Source organism: Pseudorasbora parva, chromosome 10 (assembly GCF_024679245.1).
Source record: "Pseudorasbora parva isolate DD20220531a chromosome 10, ASM2467924v1, whole genome shotgun sequence".
NCBI classification, from domain to species: Eukaryota; Metazoa; Chordata; class Actinopteri; order Cypriniformes; family Gobionidae; genus Pseudorasbora; species Pseudorasbora parva.
Genome location: NC_090181.1, coordinates 32218784 through 32235555, shown reverse-complemented (window position 1 = coordinate 32235555; position 16772 = coordinate 32218784). Strand labels below are relative to the sequence as shown.

The 16772-nt window shown below is 36.2% G+C and overlaps 2 protein-coding genes across 2 annotated transcripts in view; both read left to right on the top strand.

Annotated features, from left to right (window-relative positions):
- The window catches only part of cnsta (consortin, connexin sorting protein a), a 45778-nt gene extending 43186 nt beyond the window's left edge, over positions 1-2592 (top strand). The window contains exons 10-11 of the mRNA XM_067455894.1: positions 990-1131; positions 1220-2592. Coding sequence (XP_067311995.1) covers positions 990-1131; positions 1220-1428 — 351 coding nt within the window. The 3' untranslated portion in view covers positions 1429-2592. The remainder of the gene's footprint in view (positions 1-989; positions 1132-1219) is intronic.
- A 1859-nt stretch (positions 2593-4451) lies between these two features.
- Positions 4452-16651, top strand: sccpdha.1 (saccharopine dehydrogenase a, tandem duplicate 1). Its single transcript, XM_067455893.1, has 12 exons — positions 4452-4782; positions 6499-6611; positions 10372-10452; positions 10832-10961; positions 11109-11158; positions 11269-11399; positions 12282-12399; positions 13523-13642; positions 13735-13791; positions 13878-13989; positions 14077-14158; positions 16039-16651. The coding sequence occupies exons 1-12, from the start codon at positions 4584-4586 to the stop codon at positions 16127-16129; spliced, it is 1284 nt and encodes a 427-aa protein (XP_067311994.1). The 5' UTR covers positions 4452-4583; the 3' UTR covers positions 16130-16651.
- Positions 16652-16772: the final 121 nt, after the last annotated feature.

Here is a 16772-nt window from a genome sequence, read left to right as displayed (position 1 = left end):
TTGTTGAATATTAAAGGATATTTATTATTTAACATACTTGCTTGAGATGATAAAGTTTTATTATGAGCTATTTTGTGTAAATAAACTTGTACACCCTTAAAAATAAAGGTGCCAGGAAGAACCAAAAATGGGTTTTCATATAGTGATGCCATAGAATAACTATTTTTGGTTCTTCAAAGAACCGTTTTGTGAAAAGTTCTTTAAAGAACCATTTTGTCTAACCATTTTATAGTCTAAAGAAACTTTTTGCACTACAAAGAACTTTTTGTGCAATGGAAAGGTTCTTTAAAGGTTCTTCATGGAGCCACACACCCTGCCAGAGAACCATTTAAGAACCTTTATTTTTAAGTGTATAGACACTTGCATTATTAATATTATTAAGAACTTGTTATTCTTGCAAGCTTGAAAAATTTAATGTTTTTACCATGTTTCTAAATGTCTGGATACAGGGTAAAGAAAGTTAAGAAATAATTCACATTTTAGCAAAAAACTAAAACTAAACAAAAAACAGATTATGCCAGATTTACCTGAAAAGACCTCAAAATACTCTCTTTTATATACATTTTGATTAGCATAAAAATAAAAATGTGTAATTATATTGTACTTGTATGCAGATTTAGTATTTATATTTATTTTAGTATTTATATACAATTTAGGAAACAAAAAATCAGCATAATAAATATTCCTTGTTAAATCTGACACAGTTAGATAACGTTATATTTTACATACTACACCATCCATCCAGACAGACAAAGACCAGAAACCAGCTTGTTGCTTAAAAGCAATAAATTCCAGTTTTTCTATATCTAAATCTTACCCTATATACTTTTCTTTTATGATGTATCACCCACTTAGCTCATAGTGACATCTAGTGGTTAAACTGTGTTAGTGCTTTTCCTAATTTTTGTGGGAAATGAAATGGGATCCATCCTCATTCCAAGCCCTTGAGCACAGTAATCTTTCTCAATAACCTGTCTTCTGTGCTTCAGATAACTCCAGCTGCTGGTCTTGTGTCAATCTTAAAGAGAAGAGTCTCTCTGGAAGGAGCTAACACTCCTACCCCCGCCGCCTCTAAACCCGTCTCTAAAAGGAAGGTCCGTTTCCGAGAACCTGACGAAGGCCTGGACCAGGGTAAGAACCAGTATTGTTCTCTAAAAACTCCTGTATTCACATTGTTCATGTTCTGATTCTATCTGATTTGCTCATACCCGATATGCAGATGAGGTGGGTGGAGACTCCTGGCTGCTCCTCCTCTTGTTGTGCTTGGCTACCGTGGTGATCAGTGTGGGCGGGACTGCGCTCTACTGCACCTTCGGTGACGCCCAATCCAGTGTGTGCACAGACTTTTCCCATAACATGGACTTCTACATCGGACGGGTGCAGAGGGGGATGGATGAGCTCAAACACTGGCTGTCCCCGAGCTCATAGCAGGACGATGAAGGGCAGTAGGAGTCATTTTCTGCCCCAGTTTCTTCTTCTCGGTAGCCTCTGTGATCTCTGATGCTGAGAAATCCTCATAAATAGGCCTTTGCTGAGTCACGCCGACACGGAAGAAGCCCAGAGCCCGTCTGTCAGGTCCAAAAAGGGACGCCCGGCCCCTGGAAGACACAGGAAACCACTTTGGCCAGTTTTTGACTCAAGTAGCCCACTGTTTACTGCCATCAACTGAACCTCATATGAAGAGACTTCTTTTTTAAAGTCTTAAATCTCAAATCTTAATATTTAGTTGTATTTTATTCATTCAAAAAGTTGGATGACCATCATGGTACTGAAGATATAATAATGGGCATATCCATCTGTAGCCTGGACGTAGCATTCTCCTGTGGTGGGCTTGGATGGTCTTGTGGAAACATGTTTATAGGGACATGAAAGCAATACATGTATATTGAGGAATTATAGATATAGATACTGTACATAGATACAGTCAGCAAGGAGGCATTATCCCAGTTACTACAGTTCCCATTAATTATTATAGAAAAACATTATTGAATATTATATAATTTTCTGATAGATTTGATAATGAATACAGAATTGATATGAATTATTTAATTAATATTGATTATTAAAAATCAATAGATTTTCCTGAATTCAGTCTGATACTTGAAACTAGACGCGTCAAACACAAACCCTCAGACTGAATTTACTTAGTATATATATATTTTTAAATATTATTACTAATTTGCTTGAATTCACACTTTTATTCAGTTAGATGGTGGAGGACATTTTTTGAAATCCACACATAAAAATTATTTTTCTTTTTAAAGTCAACATGAAAGGAAAGTTAGCCATACTGTGACATACATCAGGGTTGGCAGGTTTGCATAACAAAACCAGCCCAATTGCTATTCAGAACCCACCCAATCACGGCCCAGTCACGTTTAGGGCTGGTTCTACGGTAAAAATCGAGTTCAAGGGGGTCGCTTCAACCCACAGACTGACAAAACCCCAGCGGAAATGTAAAAGTATCCCAATTCCATGGGAAAACTGCAGACTTGGCAACACTGATGCATATCAAAGTAAAGATGCTTCTTGAACAAGCAAAAAATGTTGGGCGGGGCTTGATTTTGCCCATTGGGAATTGATTGGATCATTGTGGTTGTTCCCATATGAGTGACAGGATGCCCCGCCCACTTGGCAGTAAACACATCAGAGACAAGGAAGAGATGTCACTGAAAGATGGCGGGGAAATTATTTTGATTAAAGATTATGAGGGCTATAAAAATAGTGATGTGCACTGATAAATCATTTATAAAAAATACTGCAAAATTTCATTTAAAAAAACTAACAAGAATAGTCAAATTTGGTTTCATGGTGACTTTAAAAATAGCCAAATCTATTAATTATTTAATTTTCCCCATAAAAATGAATGGCTAACTATGGTAACTAGGATTCATTTTGCCTCCAGCATATGACTATTATTTACCTACAGAAAGTTTTTATCATGAAAATGGTACTAGAACGAGAATGTTTTATGATTTTAATATCATTTGCTCAGGCATGTCTGTTAATAATCTTATTGTAATCATGGTGTTCAAAGACTTTTATTTTTTATTTTTATTTTTTTTATAACATGACCTCCTGTGTTAAAAATAAGTCACTTTTATTCGTATTTGGTTATTGTCATAAGTGCATCCTGTGTTTATTCTACCGAATCTGTGTCTTGAACTTTTTTATGTTTCCTTTTGAGGCATAGCCTTACTATGATAAAGCCTGCAGTAAATGAAGTTAAATTAATGTGTAGATTCAACACATAGTTGTCAGTTTGCTGTGCTCTGCTCAAGTGCATGAAAGTACTTGGCGGGAACGGTAAAACTTTTTTCTTTTTTATTTGTGTTGTCTGGCTGGTTCAGATGACCATTGAATGTCTTTATTGTGTGAGTTTTCAGTATTTATTTAATGCAAAACAAAGTCTTTTAGAATCACACGTTCTGGTGCATGCACTCTTTTACTGTCTGTACAGAGACCATTTGAAACCTATATTTGTTTTTCCTAATTTTGATTATGTGTATATGTGACGATTGCTGTATTTCCTAATTGTATGGTTCGAATATGTTTAGTTATTGTCTCGAGAGAAAATTTTAAAGGAAAATGCAATGAGATGTCTTCGACCAAAAATGCCCGTTGAATAAATCTTATTGTTCGGACTGAAGTGTCTTTGCATTATTTGAATGAAGTTTTAAAGTTATGAATTATAAATGAATCATTAAAATCAAGATGAAATAAAAAGGAACATTTCTTAATGCACTGGTCTTGACTGTTGCACTATTCATGAGTGCACATTATTCCAAGATAAATACATTTTCAGAATATTTTGCTGAAATTGAATAAATTGCTTCGATTCCTGATCAATAAAATTACACTTTTCTCATTGAATGTCCTAGGGAAATAAGTCACTGCAGAAGAAAATTGCTTTGTTAAATAGTATTGTATTATGCTGACTAAATTATTTGCATCACAAAGTCTGCAGGTAATTTATGTAAAAACGATACAAAAATAGATAGGCTACATTAATTTAAATAATTCCTTTTGTAGGCTATTCATTTAATATTCCATTCATATAACTATGTAAACAACATAAAATATTCAAAAACGCTTACATTTTTTTTTTAACAAAACACAAATATTATACAGTAATCCTAAGAATCTTCTTATCCCAAAACCCGTTCCGCCCACAAACCCAGTAGGCCAATCAGAAACGAGGAGATGTGACAGTTGTGTTCTAGAAGTTCGCATGCGTGTAATCAACGCAATTCATATTTATTCAATACAAAGTATATTTGTTTGATTTTGCGTGTTTTTTTTTTTGTTTTGTTTTTTTTGGTCAAAACACCTTATGTATCATTATTAAACGCAATCTCGCCTGGATGTTCATCTTCTTCCCTCATTGTTATCGATTATTTCAGAAGGTGCGCATTCAGAGCTGCGCATTGATGATCATCTTCAATGAACTTCGTATTGAAGGCGTCAGCCCGCGCCCTACGGAAGTAGCTCCAGTCAGTCGCTCAACTGTCAGGTGTTCCTCGTGCTGATCCCACTCTGTCTCTTCCAGTATCAGTCCGGACCATCAGCAGCTCGGCAGCGCAATGGCAGCGTTCAGCACCTCACCCGGCAGACCCTACCACATCATCATCTTCGGCGCTTCGGGCTTCACGGGACAGTTTGTGGTGGAGGAGGTGGCCCGCAACGCATCCGAGGGTCCCAAGGGGACTTTGAGATGGGCCGTAGCCGGCAGGAACAGAACCAAGCTGGAGAAAGTTGTAGAGCAGGCCGCCGGAGTTCTCGGTGCGTGAAGCCACCTCTGTTTTTGAGTTAATTTAGTGAACTGATAAAACTTCAAAACGCTTGAACCCTAAAACATCTTCACGGTAACCATAGTCTGCAAAAAATACTATATTGCTAACTGTTATTGATAGCTCAAGATTATTAGTAAGTTAGGTATATTTCAAACTGTTTCAGAAACTTTCTTGTCTGGTTTATTGTTGGATGACTAGCAGTAACAGCTGATATGAAGACTAGGAACTATTGTATTTTAGCCAAGACTTTGGCTATCATGGATTTTTTTTTTAATGCTGTGCATGGATTGATTTGTATTTATTTTACATTTACCCAAAAACTAGTACTAGTACTACTAATAATAGTAGGCCTACTAAAACTAAATAAACAAAATGTAATATTACACATAAAACACATTACAATGTCATTTAACTACTAAAAAATAACTAATATAATCAGCGTTGGGTGTAACTATAGTTAATATTAAGTAATTAGTTTTAATTTAATTGTCTGCTGAAAAAAGTAAAGTATGGGATTACTTCTGTTTTCCTCTAATTTAATTACAGTTACTTCTGATGTAATTGAACTATAAATACTGTGTAACGTACAGAGTCAACATTTAAAGTCTAACATTAAAATGCATGTTTTATGTATCCTTCTCACATTTGTAATACTTTGGTCAGTTAATAAGAATAATTGAGTTTTATATTATTTATTTGAATGAATTAAAAGAGCCGGTTCATCCCTATCCCTGAATCACTTAACTAGTCGAGGTTGATATAGGATTTAGAAAGTAGTAAGTAATTGATACTTTTTGGAGAGAATAATTTGTACAGTAATCTAATTACACTATTGAAGATGTAATTAATTACTTTTTTAGAGTAACTTACCAAACACTAAATATAATATATAAATAAAATAATAAATAAATATCTTAATAGCAAATAAATAATGCCGAACACTATGACACTGGTTCTTAACTGAGGGACTGTAAAACATTTCTATTGGCAAATTCTATTTTTTTTTTTTTTTTACTCCAGAGTTATTTACTCATGTTTTGTATCTTTTTGAAAGTGTACAAGATTGTGTAAAGATTGAGTTGGCGAGAATATCTGCGATAACAAATTCTGTTATCCATTTAGCAGAAGAGGAAACATTCTAAACTTGGCAAAGCTGTGAACGTGTTAGAAGGGTTGCAGTGACCCAACTGTATTTGACTGCCCTTAACTTTGACCCACATCGTGGCATTCGCCAGTGAACTGATTGCTGTTCTCCTTTGGCAAATAAATTCCTCTTTGTTTAGCTTGGATAATGTACATGCATTTTGTTAGACAATAGGCTCTTTGGTCATGGTGGTCTTTTGAGATGGTTTAATTAATCCCGAACAGCTGATGGAAAAGTATATTCCAGTGACATATTCCATGCCTTAAATCATGAAGCTTTGAATGGATTGGAGAAAAGAACATTTGCTCATAGTTATATTTAGATTTCACCAAGAATGAATCGAGGCAAACCGGCCACTGAATAACGACACAACTATTTAGGATTCTTATGGTCGAAGTTACTTGATCTTAGTGGTCAAACTGCATGTGCATAATTTGGTCTGGACTGTTTTGCATCTATGCAGTTCATTATATCATAAACATTTGGATTAAATATAAAATAACTTTGCATAATTACAGTGTATGTGTGATATCATGTCATGTTTATAATGTTTGTCCTCAGGTAAACCGGAGTTGAAGTCTGAGGTAGATATTCTCATCGCGGATGTCAGCGATCCGGACTCATTGGCTGCCATCTGCAAACAGGCAGTCATTGTGCTCAGCTGTGTGGGACCAGTAAGTACGCAGACTATGTATGGGCAGGCGTATATATGACTGGTCATCAAACATTAAGCTATTGATAAATGACTTATTGAAATTGTAAGGGCCTCATGTCTACCCAGCTTGCTACATCAGACTGATAACAGGTGTGACCTATATGCGGTTTTGCAATTCTGTCCTTTAAAAAAAAAAGATAATTACTTTTGTACATTGAACCTCAGATGATCTCCCTCAGTTTTCTTTAACCCTTGTGCATCCCTCCAATTCACTACCCTTTCGATACCCTCGTGGCTGAAAACCGCCACTAAATTAAACTGCTGTAAAAATGTATCAGATATTTTTTTTAATTTTTGCATAAATCTTTTAATAGACCTCAGTCCTGATCAAAACTAATACATGTTTTTTAAAAATTCTGGATTTTAACTCTAATTGCCATTTTCATAAATGATGTCATGTCATTGATTTGGGGGGAAAAACACAAAATGATTGATTTTTAATACAAAATGTAATTGTGGACTGGATTTTTTTAACCTTTTATCACAGTCTTGGACATGTCAAAGATTAGAAAAAACATTGGCTTTGATGCATTGTTAGTTTGTTGTGCAGCATCAGATTTGAACTTTTTCTCCCTCATTTACTCCTCGTGGCTGTTTTTGCCCCATTGACTTCAATTATAACCCCATTTTTTGATTGCAGAGCCATGACACCATATACTCATGCATTTTTTAATTGTTGATGGTTTCCCCTGATGGGAAGAGGTAAAATGTGTAATTTTTACAGTTGATAACCAGGTGGCACTATTACCCTTTAGATAGGACTGTGCAAAAAAAGCTTAAAGGGGGGGGTGAAACACTCAGTTTCAGTCAATCTCATGTCAATCTTGAGTACCTATAGAGTAGTATAGCATTCTTCATATCTCCGAAAAGTCTTTAGTTTTATTATATTTATAAAATAAATATGGGCTGTACCGAGTCTTTCCGGAAAAAACTGAGCGCCTGGAGGCGTATCGTGTGGGCGGAGCTAAAGAATGACGAATGCGCAAAGCGGTGACGTCCTCAAGCATGGAGAAACTCATGGCTATCGATTTCAGCTAATAGATATATGATCCAGAATCATTCGGAGGCTGAAATAAACTGAACAGGAGAAACAGCAACAGCAGGACGTCCGTCTCTGTGGTATGTACTGTATTTAGTGGCCTGTCAACATTTGTGTGTTTTTACTCGCAGTTTATGAGGACATGATTCGGTTTATGGACTATTGTATGCGACTAAACCTTAGCAGTAGCAAGCAAAACGGTTTTGCACGTCAGACTAGTGTAACGTTACAGATAGAACAACAATGGAGTAACCGTTGAATGACGGTTAGCGCATTTGAATGACGAAGCACGCGATCGTGTCGTTTACTGATGTTTACTCACGTGACGATAGCCAACAGCACAGACATTTGAAGCAGTTTTACTCACCGGCTGCTTCCAAAGCAGGACCGAACCTTTATCGCTGGGACCGCTCCGTCAAAAACACACTTCTTTGGTATGATTTGGTAAAGTCCTGACAGCAGTGACCGTGGAGATCCACTTCGCGATGCGACTGAAGCGATGTTGTGAAGCTTCCCGTCATTTCTGCGTTCAAATCGGGTCAAATGCAGCGCTGCCTTCGCGGAATGCTGTGCTGAAGCGTTGAAGTCGCTCGATGTCACCCATAGGAATAAAGTGGAGCGCGGGCTATAACGACAACTGGATCTGCACCTGGGAGAGTGTTTATGGGCGTGCATTTCCTCTCTCGCACGCGCGTGCACCTTACCGGGAGAAGAGCCCGTACGGCCCATACAAGGACCTTCCGCTCTTGTTAACGCCAAGTAGACCCATACTCGAAAAAAACTCTCCGAAACTTGTGAGAAACCGGAAGGAGTATTTTTAACACAGAAATACTCCATCAAACGTCCAACATTAGTTTTTGAAACTTTATCCATGTTTAGGATGGGAATCCAAGTCTTTAACAGTGTAAAAAGCTCAGTATGCATGAAACAGCATTTCACCCCCCCTGTAGTCACTCCTCTGGCAGGCTGACAATATGAAGTTATCTCCACATTGGTGGAAAATCCCACCTCGTTGTTTCTCCCATCCACCCAGATCCAGAAAGGCACTGGAAGGGAAGGGTCAGGCTGCATAATCATTTCTAAACTTCAGTAAAATTCAAGGACACACACATACACTCGCACTCCATTTCACTCTCACACACTCACTCTCTCACACACAATTACATTTTATATTGAAAATCAGTCATTTTTCCCCCCAAATCAATGACATCATTTATGAAATTGGCAATTAAAGAGTTAAAATCCGTTTTTTATTTATTTATTTTTTTATTTATTTTTATTTTTTAGGTTTTCAGGATTTTTTCCTGAAACTCCATCTCGCCTAGGGCAACCAAAGAGCTAGAGCCGGCCCTGATTATTATACAATAGCGTACATATTGTATACAATGATTGTTAATTTACACTACCGTTCAAAGTCTTTATCCTCGCCAATGCTGCATATATTTGATTAAAAAATACAGTAAAAAAGTAATATTGTAAAATGTTAGTATTCTGCCACAGAATACATTTTTTTTAAGATAATAGCGACTTTATATTCTGCAATTTTGACTCTATCTAATTGTGACTGTCAGACAATTGTGAGAGAAAAAGTCAGAATTGCCAGAGAAAAAACGTTTTAGCACTGCACCACTTTACATCAGCACTGCATACTTTATTATTATGAAAATACTCGAGAAGTTGCGTTTATTGTCTTCGTTTCATCAGTCAAAGCGTTTCTATCTTCATTGTATTCAGCCTAGTGAGCCTACAGCACTTGTAGCTTCACAATAGGGATTTCCTGAAAACTATAACTTTGAGGCAAATGTGGCTTTCTGCTCGAGGGCGCCCTCTGGCATCCGGTATGAATGAAACTTTTGGGTAACAAATAAGAAAAATAATACTTCTCTCTAAATAAATTAATAAGAAATAAATGTTCCCCACAGTGGATGCACCAGAAATGCACTCATATTTCATATTAAAGACATAGACTTTAAGAAATTGATATTGCAGAATTATTTTTTTTACAATAACTCCTTAGACAATTATAATAATTTTTAGTCAGGCTGTCTGCATATTAACAGGTAACCCAGCAGTTTTTTTTTTAAATACGTTTTCTGTAAAATATAAATATTATTATATATTGTTATATTTATTCTTAAATACTCTATTTTTAATAATGGAAATGTTATTCTAATAGTAATATTTCTTATTTTGTTAAATATGTAACAAAATAGCCTCTATTAGGCTATTAATAAACTGTTTGTAATATAAATAAATACGAGATTAAATGTATTCTATTTGAGGGCAAGTTTTTGGAAGGTGTGGAAGGTTACTAATGTGATTACATTATCTGTAAATTAAATTAATGCTTTTTCAATGACTGAATTCATTGAAATAAAATGATTTTATCAGAATTTCTTTGATTGTAATATTTTTGCTAAGTCTTAAATTTCAATCTTTATATGGTCTTAAAATGTCTTAAAAAGGTCTTAAATTTGTGTTACTGAAACCTGCAGGAACCCTGTCAGTGTCACATGATTCTTCAGAAATCATTCCAATATGCTGACTTGATGCTAAAGAAACATTTATTATCATCAATGTTGGAAAGTTTTAGCTGCTTAATATTTTTGTGGATAAGTTTTTCATTATTATATATTTTATATATCTGATTTATAAATCTTTTTTTTTTTTTTTCCTACAGTATAGATTTTTTGGTGAACCTGTTGTCCGAAACTGTGTGGAGAACGGAGCACACTGCATTGATATCTCTGGAGAACCACAGGTGCTTTTCCTGACACTATTCCTATTTCATTATTACTTTACAACCTTTACAATAAATCCATAAACGGGCATTGATCAGAACAATGTTAAAGTCAACATGAAGCATTCACAATCTGTTTTACGAATATAACATGACACATTCCTGATTGAAACATGATATGCAATGAGAATAAAAGGATTTGGTGACTTTTGGAGCCAAATAAGTAATTATTGCTACAGAAGTGAAGCCAGTGATTTTGATGAAAGATTACAAAGACATATTCTGGGTAATAACATGATCAATTGTAAGACCAAGGATAGCTATAAAGCAAGGCTCTTATTTTAATTGTATAATCTCAAAATACAGAAATATATATGTGTGTGTGTTCTGTTTTCTGTAGTTCCTGGAGAGTATGCAGCTAAACTTCCATGAACAGGCTGCTGACAAGGGTGTCTACATCGTGGGAAGCTGTGGTTTTGACTCCATTCCTGCAGACATGGGCGTCATTTACACCAGGGACCAGTTTAAAGGTATGTTTGTCTTGTAATTATTGCATTATATTATGTTAAATTATATGATATTAAACCATAGCAAATTATACAATATTTTTGAATATTCATATACTAATAATATTTGGAGTAATATTAATGTACTGTTTTTTTTTTTCCCATTTCCAGGCACACTAACAGCTATTGAGAGCTTTTTGACTGCAAGTGTTGGGCCAGAGGTTGGTGCTCTTAAGTTATAAACTTAATAGCCTGTTCTAAATAGTCTGTTTTTTTAAAAGGCCTTTATATTTAAGTCTCAGCTGACCCACATTCTCGTGTGTGTCTGCAGGGAGGCAGCATCCACGATGGCACCTGGCAGTCGGCCATCTATGGCTTTGCCGACGGCCACAAGCTCCGGAGCATCAGGAAGAAGTTTGGTCACAAGCCACTTCCAGTGGTGGGAGCAAAAATTAAAAAGAGGTGTGCACAACATGCAGAATTTGTATCTTAGCTGCAGTATTTCAAAAATTTCATTTATGCTACTTTTTTTCACCAAAAATTGTTGTAATTTAGATTTTATGAATATTTTCTACCTGACCTTTACAATGAAACGGCCTGTTTATGTTACTGCTGTTCAAAAGTTTGGGATTGGTACGGAGTCTCTTTTACTCATTGTTCACCAACACAAAAATACAGTTAAAACAGTACAAAAATTTCAAATAACTCTTTTCTATTTTAATATATTTTGAAATGTAATATATTCTTGTGATGAGACATCATGATCTTCAGTGTCATGATGATGATGTTGAAACAAATGTGAAATATATTATATATAAATATATAATAAATGTATATACACATATTTCTATATATGCCCGATCAGGCATAACATTGACTACTGAAAGGTGAGTAACAATAATTATCTAGAAGTTAATGCTGGTTCTAATAAAAGGTGTCAGAATAAACGGTGCATCGCAGTTTGTTGTGTATGGGGCTGCAAGTCAGGACCAGTCAGAGTGCCCATGCTGACCCCTGTCGTGCAAACGGGGACCAACACAATATTAGGAAGGTGGTCATAATGTTATGCCTGATCAGAAATGTCTTTACTGTCACTTTTGATTGCTTTAATGCATCCTTTCGGAATTAAACATAAATAAAAAAAACATTCTTACTGACCCCAAATTTTTTAATCGTGTAAATTACATTTATTGTTGGCCTTTTATGATTGAGTATCGGCACAATGCCGTTCATCAAGCGGTTAAAGTTATTTAATGGTCGATGTTGTTATTTAACAGGTAAGATGTTGATGTGCTCATGGAAATGTGTCTGTTATCAACACAAACTGAATTTCTGTCTCTACAGGGGTGCGCTGTTTTATAGTAATGAGGTGCAGCAATATGCAATTCCCTTCATGGGTTCTGACCCATCAGTGGTGAAAAGGACCCAGCGTTACTTACATGAAGAACTCAATGAGTCCCCGGTAAGTTACAAAACTATTAAATATCGGATGCATTGAATGAAATAAGTAATTTTAGTACATCAAAAAAAAAAATTAAACAACAAAATGACTGCAACAAGATTAAAGGGCTACTTCAGCGCTGGGAAAATGAATCTGAATTTAAACTGGGTCATCAATGTAGTAGAAATGTGAAATTATTTTTGAATTTGGTGCCTTCTAGACTGAGAAAAGACAGAAAATGTATTTTGTCTCATGGGATGAAAGACAACAATTCCCAGAATGCTTCGCTGCCCTGTGAGGTCACTCCCAAAGCTGCTGCTACTGAATCACTGTGACTGAGTTGGAGAACAGACACTACACTGTAAAAAATTTTGGTTGGTTTAACATAAAAAAAGTAAAGTAACCTGGTTGCCTTAATTTTAAGTTTATTGAAATTAAAAATTTGAGTTGATACAATGAAGGAAATTTGTTTAATAATTAGAAACTCAAAATATTATTGTATCTGAACCACATAAAAAATGTGATAAATCATGAAAATAGCACTATTTGGCATGTTTCACTGCGTCATCAGAACAATTACCCAATATGCTTACAAAATCTTTTAATAATATTTTAATAAAGGTTGTCGAGTCTCAACTTAATTGTATTAACTCAATTTTAATTTCAATGAACTCAAAATTTTAAGGCAACTAGGTAACTTTTTTTCGAATTTTTTTTTTACAGTGTATAATTATATACTGAATGTGTCTGTTCAATATAATGAGTGAGTCGCCGCGCGAGTGTCACAGCACAAACACTGCAGGAGTCCGATTACATTCATCGTCATGAATGAGATCTAGTGATGAGAGCTGAGATAAACGCGTCCACACATTCACAACGCGTGTTCAGTCTGGCGCATTTCAGTTCATGCCTTTGGAAGCTTAACTTTCAAAAAAATAATTTGAGAAGTTAAAACACAAACATTGAATATACTCCAGGGTTTCTACTGATACAAAGCCATATTCTAATCGCTGAAGTAACCCTTTAAACCAGTAATTCATAGATTCCATTTTCAATAGTCTTTTCTATGTCAGTTCAATTCAAAATGTCCTGCAATGCAATAAATATCACAAGTTTTACATGTGCTGACATGTTTCTTTTACAGGTTCAGTATGGGGCATATGTTGGTGTTGGCGGTATTTCCAACATATTTAAACTTGTCTTCGCTGGATTGATGTTCTGGTTCCTTGTAAAGTTCAGCTTTGGCAGAAATCTCCTTGTTAAAGTAAAACATAATTTTGTGAAAACCGTATATTGCCAATTTAATTTGGATTTAATAACTTGTGTTTTCTAATCAATTATATACTTTTTCTGCAGTTTCCAGAGTTTTTCTCATTTGGCTTCTTCTCCAAAGATGGTCCAACTAGAAAACAGGTTTTATACCCACGTCATCATCAAGTCTTGTCAGCTATAATCTTTTTGATCACATGTACAGCTTCATTTAAATATGATGTTTGCAGATGGAGGGCTCTTCTTTCCGGTTCGTCTTTTATGGCGAGGGTTACACTGAAGATAAGGACCCCACCGAGGGCAAGCCCAATGCCAAGATCTGCACTGTGGTCAAAGGACCAGGTACCTATATTAACATCTGCCTCATGTTAGTGTAGATAAAAAGCTGCATCTGTATATTTCTGTTATCCTGTTTTGTGTTTTTTACAGATGCTGGATATGTCGCCACACCAATTGCCATGGTTCAAGCTGCCATTACCATGTTGAATGAATCAGGTTCTCTTCCAAAAACGTGTGTTCTGACAACTTATGCAGTCACTGTCATATACACTCACCTAAAGGATTATTAGGAACAGCATACCAATACTGTGTTTGACCCCCTTTCGCCTTCAGAACTGCCTTAATTCTACGTGGCATTAATTCAACAAGGTGCTGAAAGCATTCTTTAGAAATGTTGGCCCATATTGATAGGATCGCATCTTGCAGTTGATGGAGATTTGTGGGATGCACGTCCAGGGCACGAAGCTCCCGTTCCACCACATCCCAAAGATGCTCTTTTGGGTTGAGATCTGGTGACTCTTGGGGTCATTTTAGTTCAGTGAACTCATTGTCATGTTCAAGAAACCAGTTTGAAATGATTCAAGCTTTGTGACATGGTGCATTATCCTGCTGGAAGTAGCCATCAGAGGATGGGTACATGGTGGTCATAAAGGGATGGACATGGTCAGAAACAATGCTCAGGTAGGCCGTGGCATTTAATCAATGCCCAATTGGCACTAAGGGGCCTAAAGTGTGCCAAGAAAACATCCTCCACACCATTACACCACCACCAGCAGCCTACACAGTGGTAACAAGGCAGGATAGATCCATGTTCTCATTCTGTTTACGCCAAATTCTGACTCTACCATCTGAATGTCTCAACAGAAATCGAGACTCATCAGACCAGGCAAAATTTTTCCAGTCTTCAACTGTCCAATGTTGGTGAGCTCTAGCAAATTGTAGCCTCTTTTTCCTATTTGTAGTGGAGAGGACTGGTACCCGGTGAGGTCTTCTGCTTTTGTAGCCCATCCGCCTCAAGGTTGTGCATGTTGTGGCTTCACAAATGCTTTGATGCATACTTTGGTTGTAACGAGTGGTTATTTCAGTCAAAGTTGCTCTTCTATCAGCTTGAATCAGTCGGCCCATTCTCCTCTGACCTCTAGCATCAACAAGGCATTTTCACCACAGGACTGCCGCACTGGATGTTTTTCCATTTTCACACCATTCTTTGTAAACCCTAAAAAATGGTTGCAGGTGAAAATCCCAGTAACTGAGCAGATTGTGAAATACTCAGCCCGGCCCGTCTGACACCAACAACCATGCCACACTCAAAATTGCTTAAATCACCTTTCTTTCCCATTCTGACATTCAGTTTGGAGTTCAGGAGATTGTCTTGGCCAGGACCACACCCCTAAATACATTGAATCAACTGCCATGTTATTGGTTGATTAGGTGCACAAGCATGAACATATCACCCCCATCCTGAAATCTCTTCACTGGCTACCTGTCCGGTTGAGAATTGAATATAAAGTTTCACTCCTCACCCATCAGTGTATTCACGGACATGCCCCCCTTTACCTACAGGAACTTCTCACCTACCCGATTTCTTCACGCACCCTTCGTGCGGCAAACACAATCACCCTCCAAGTTCCGAGAACAAAACTTTGCAGCATGGGTGGTAGGGCCTTTTCATCGGCTGCTCCGAGGCTACCTAAGGGCCCCACAGACTACTGATGTTTTTAAACGAAACCTTAAAATATATCTTTTTACACAAGCTTTCAAATAAATGTTTTATAGGTTTTATTATATATATATATATATATATATATATATATATATATATATATATATATATATATATATATATATATATATATATATATATATATATTTCTTACTATTAAAAAAGTGGCATTTTACTACCACTTGGTGTTTTGTAGCACTTTGAGATTGTAAAAATGTAAAGTGCTTTACAAATAAAATTAATTATTATTATTATTATTGATTAGATAATTGCATTAATGAGAAATTGAACAGGTGTTCCTAATAATCCTTTAGGTGAGTGTATGATCAAAATGAATTCTAATTAAGCAGTTAGTATGAAGTGACCTGAATGTTTGTGACTCTCCACAGTGGCGGCGTGTACACTCCAGGAGCGACGTTCGCCAAGACCACCTTCATCGACCGCCTCAACAAACACGGCGTTCAGTTCTCCGTCCTTTAAGTCCCTTCTTCTGAAGCACCTATTCATTTGCTTGATTTAGCGTAGAGAAATCTTGTTGCTTTCTCTGCCATCTCGCAGTGTTGCTGTTTTCCGGTTTATTGTCCTGGCTTACACACAGTTGACTGGGATGGGTTTATTAGCATGCGCTCTGCTCAAATGGCTGAGAAATTTGCACAAGTGTGGCACAAACTCTTGAAATCCCTTCTTTTTATCACATGCGTTTCAGTTTGGAATTTGAATTTTGTTCTGGTATTTTTATCACTAACAGATTGCAGATACCTATAAAAACTTATTTAAAGCACACCTAGAGTTGAAAGAGAATTTTGTTTAAGAAAACGTTTTTATTATATTGTCAGGAGTTGTTATATTTGAGAATTGAATACCTATAGTATAGCAGGACAGACTTCTACTACAAGAAATGAGAGAAAATGTTTTAGAGACCAATGAATCTGTGAGTTGTCTGAGAGATTGCAGAATGCTGTTCTGGCTTGTTTCTAACTAAATAAAGAATATATCAAATCATATCCTGATTTGAAAAAGACTAATTTTATGAAGGATAGATGAGCTTTTTTTGGGCGTCAAAATATAAAGGTACCAATCACTCCAATTATAAAGCTTGGAAAAGCCAGTGTATTTTTGAAAT

Bases quoted from the DNA above. Each gene is read 5' to 3' on its own strand.
- sccpdha.1 (XM_067455893.1), top strand. From the start codon at position 4,584: ATGGCAGCGTTCAGCACCTCACCCGGCAGACCCTACCACATCATCATC. The intron at 13,643-13,734 runs GTAAAACATAAT...CTTTTTCTGCAG, and splicing joins GCAGAAATCTCCTTGTTAAA to TTTCCAGAGTTTTTCTCATT. The intron at 13,792-13,877 runs GTTTTATACCCA...TGATGTTTGCAG, and splicing joins ATGGTCCAACTAGAAAACAG to ATGGAGGGCTCTTCTTTCCG.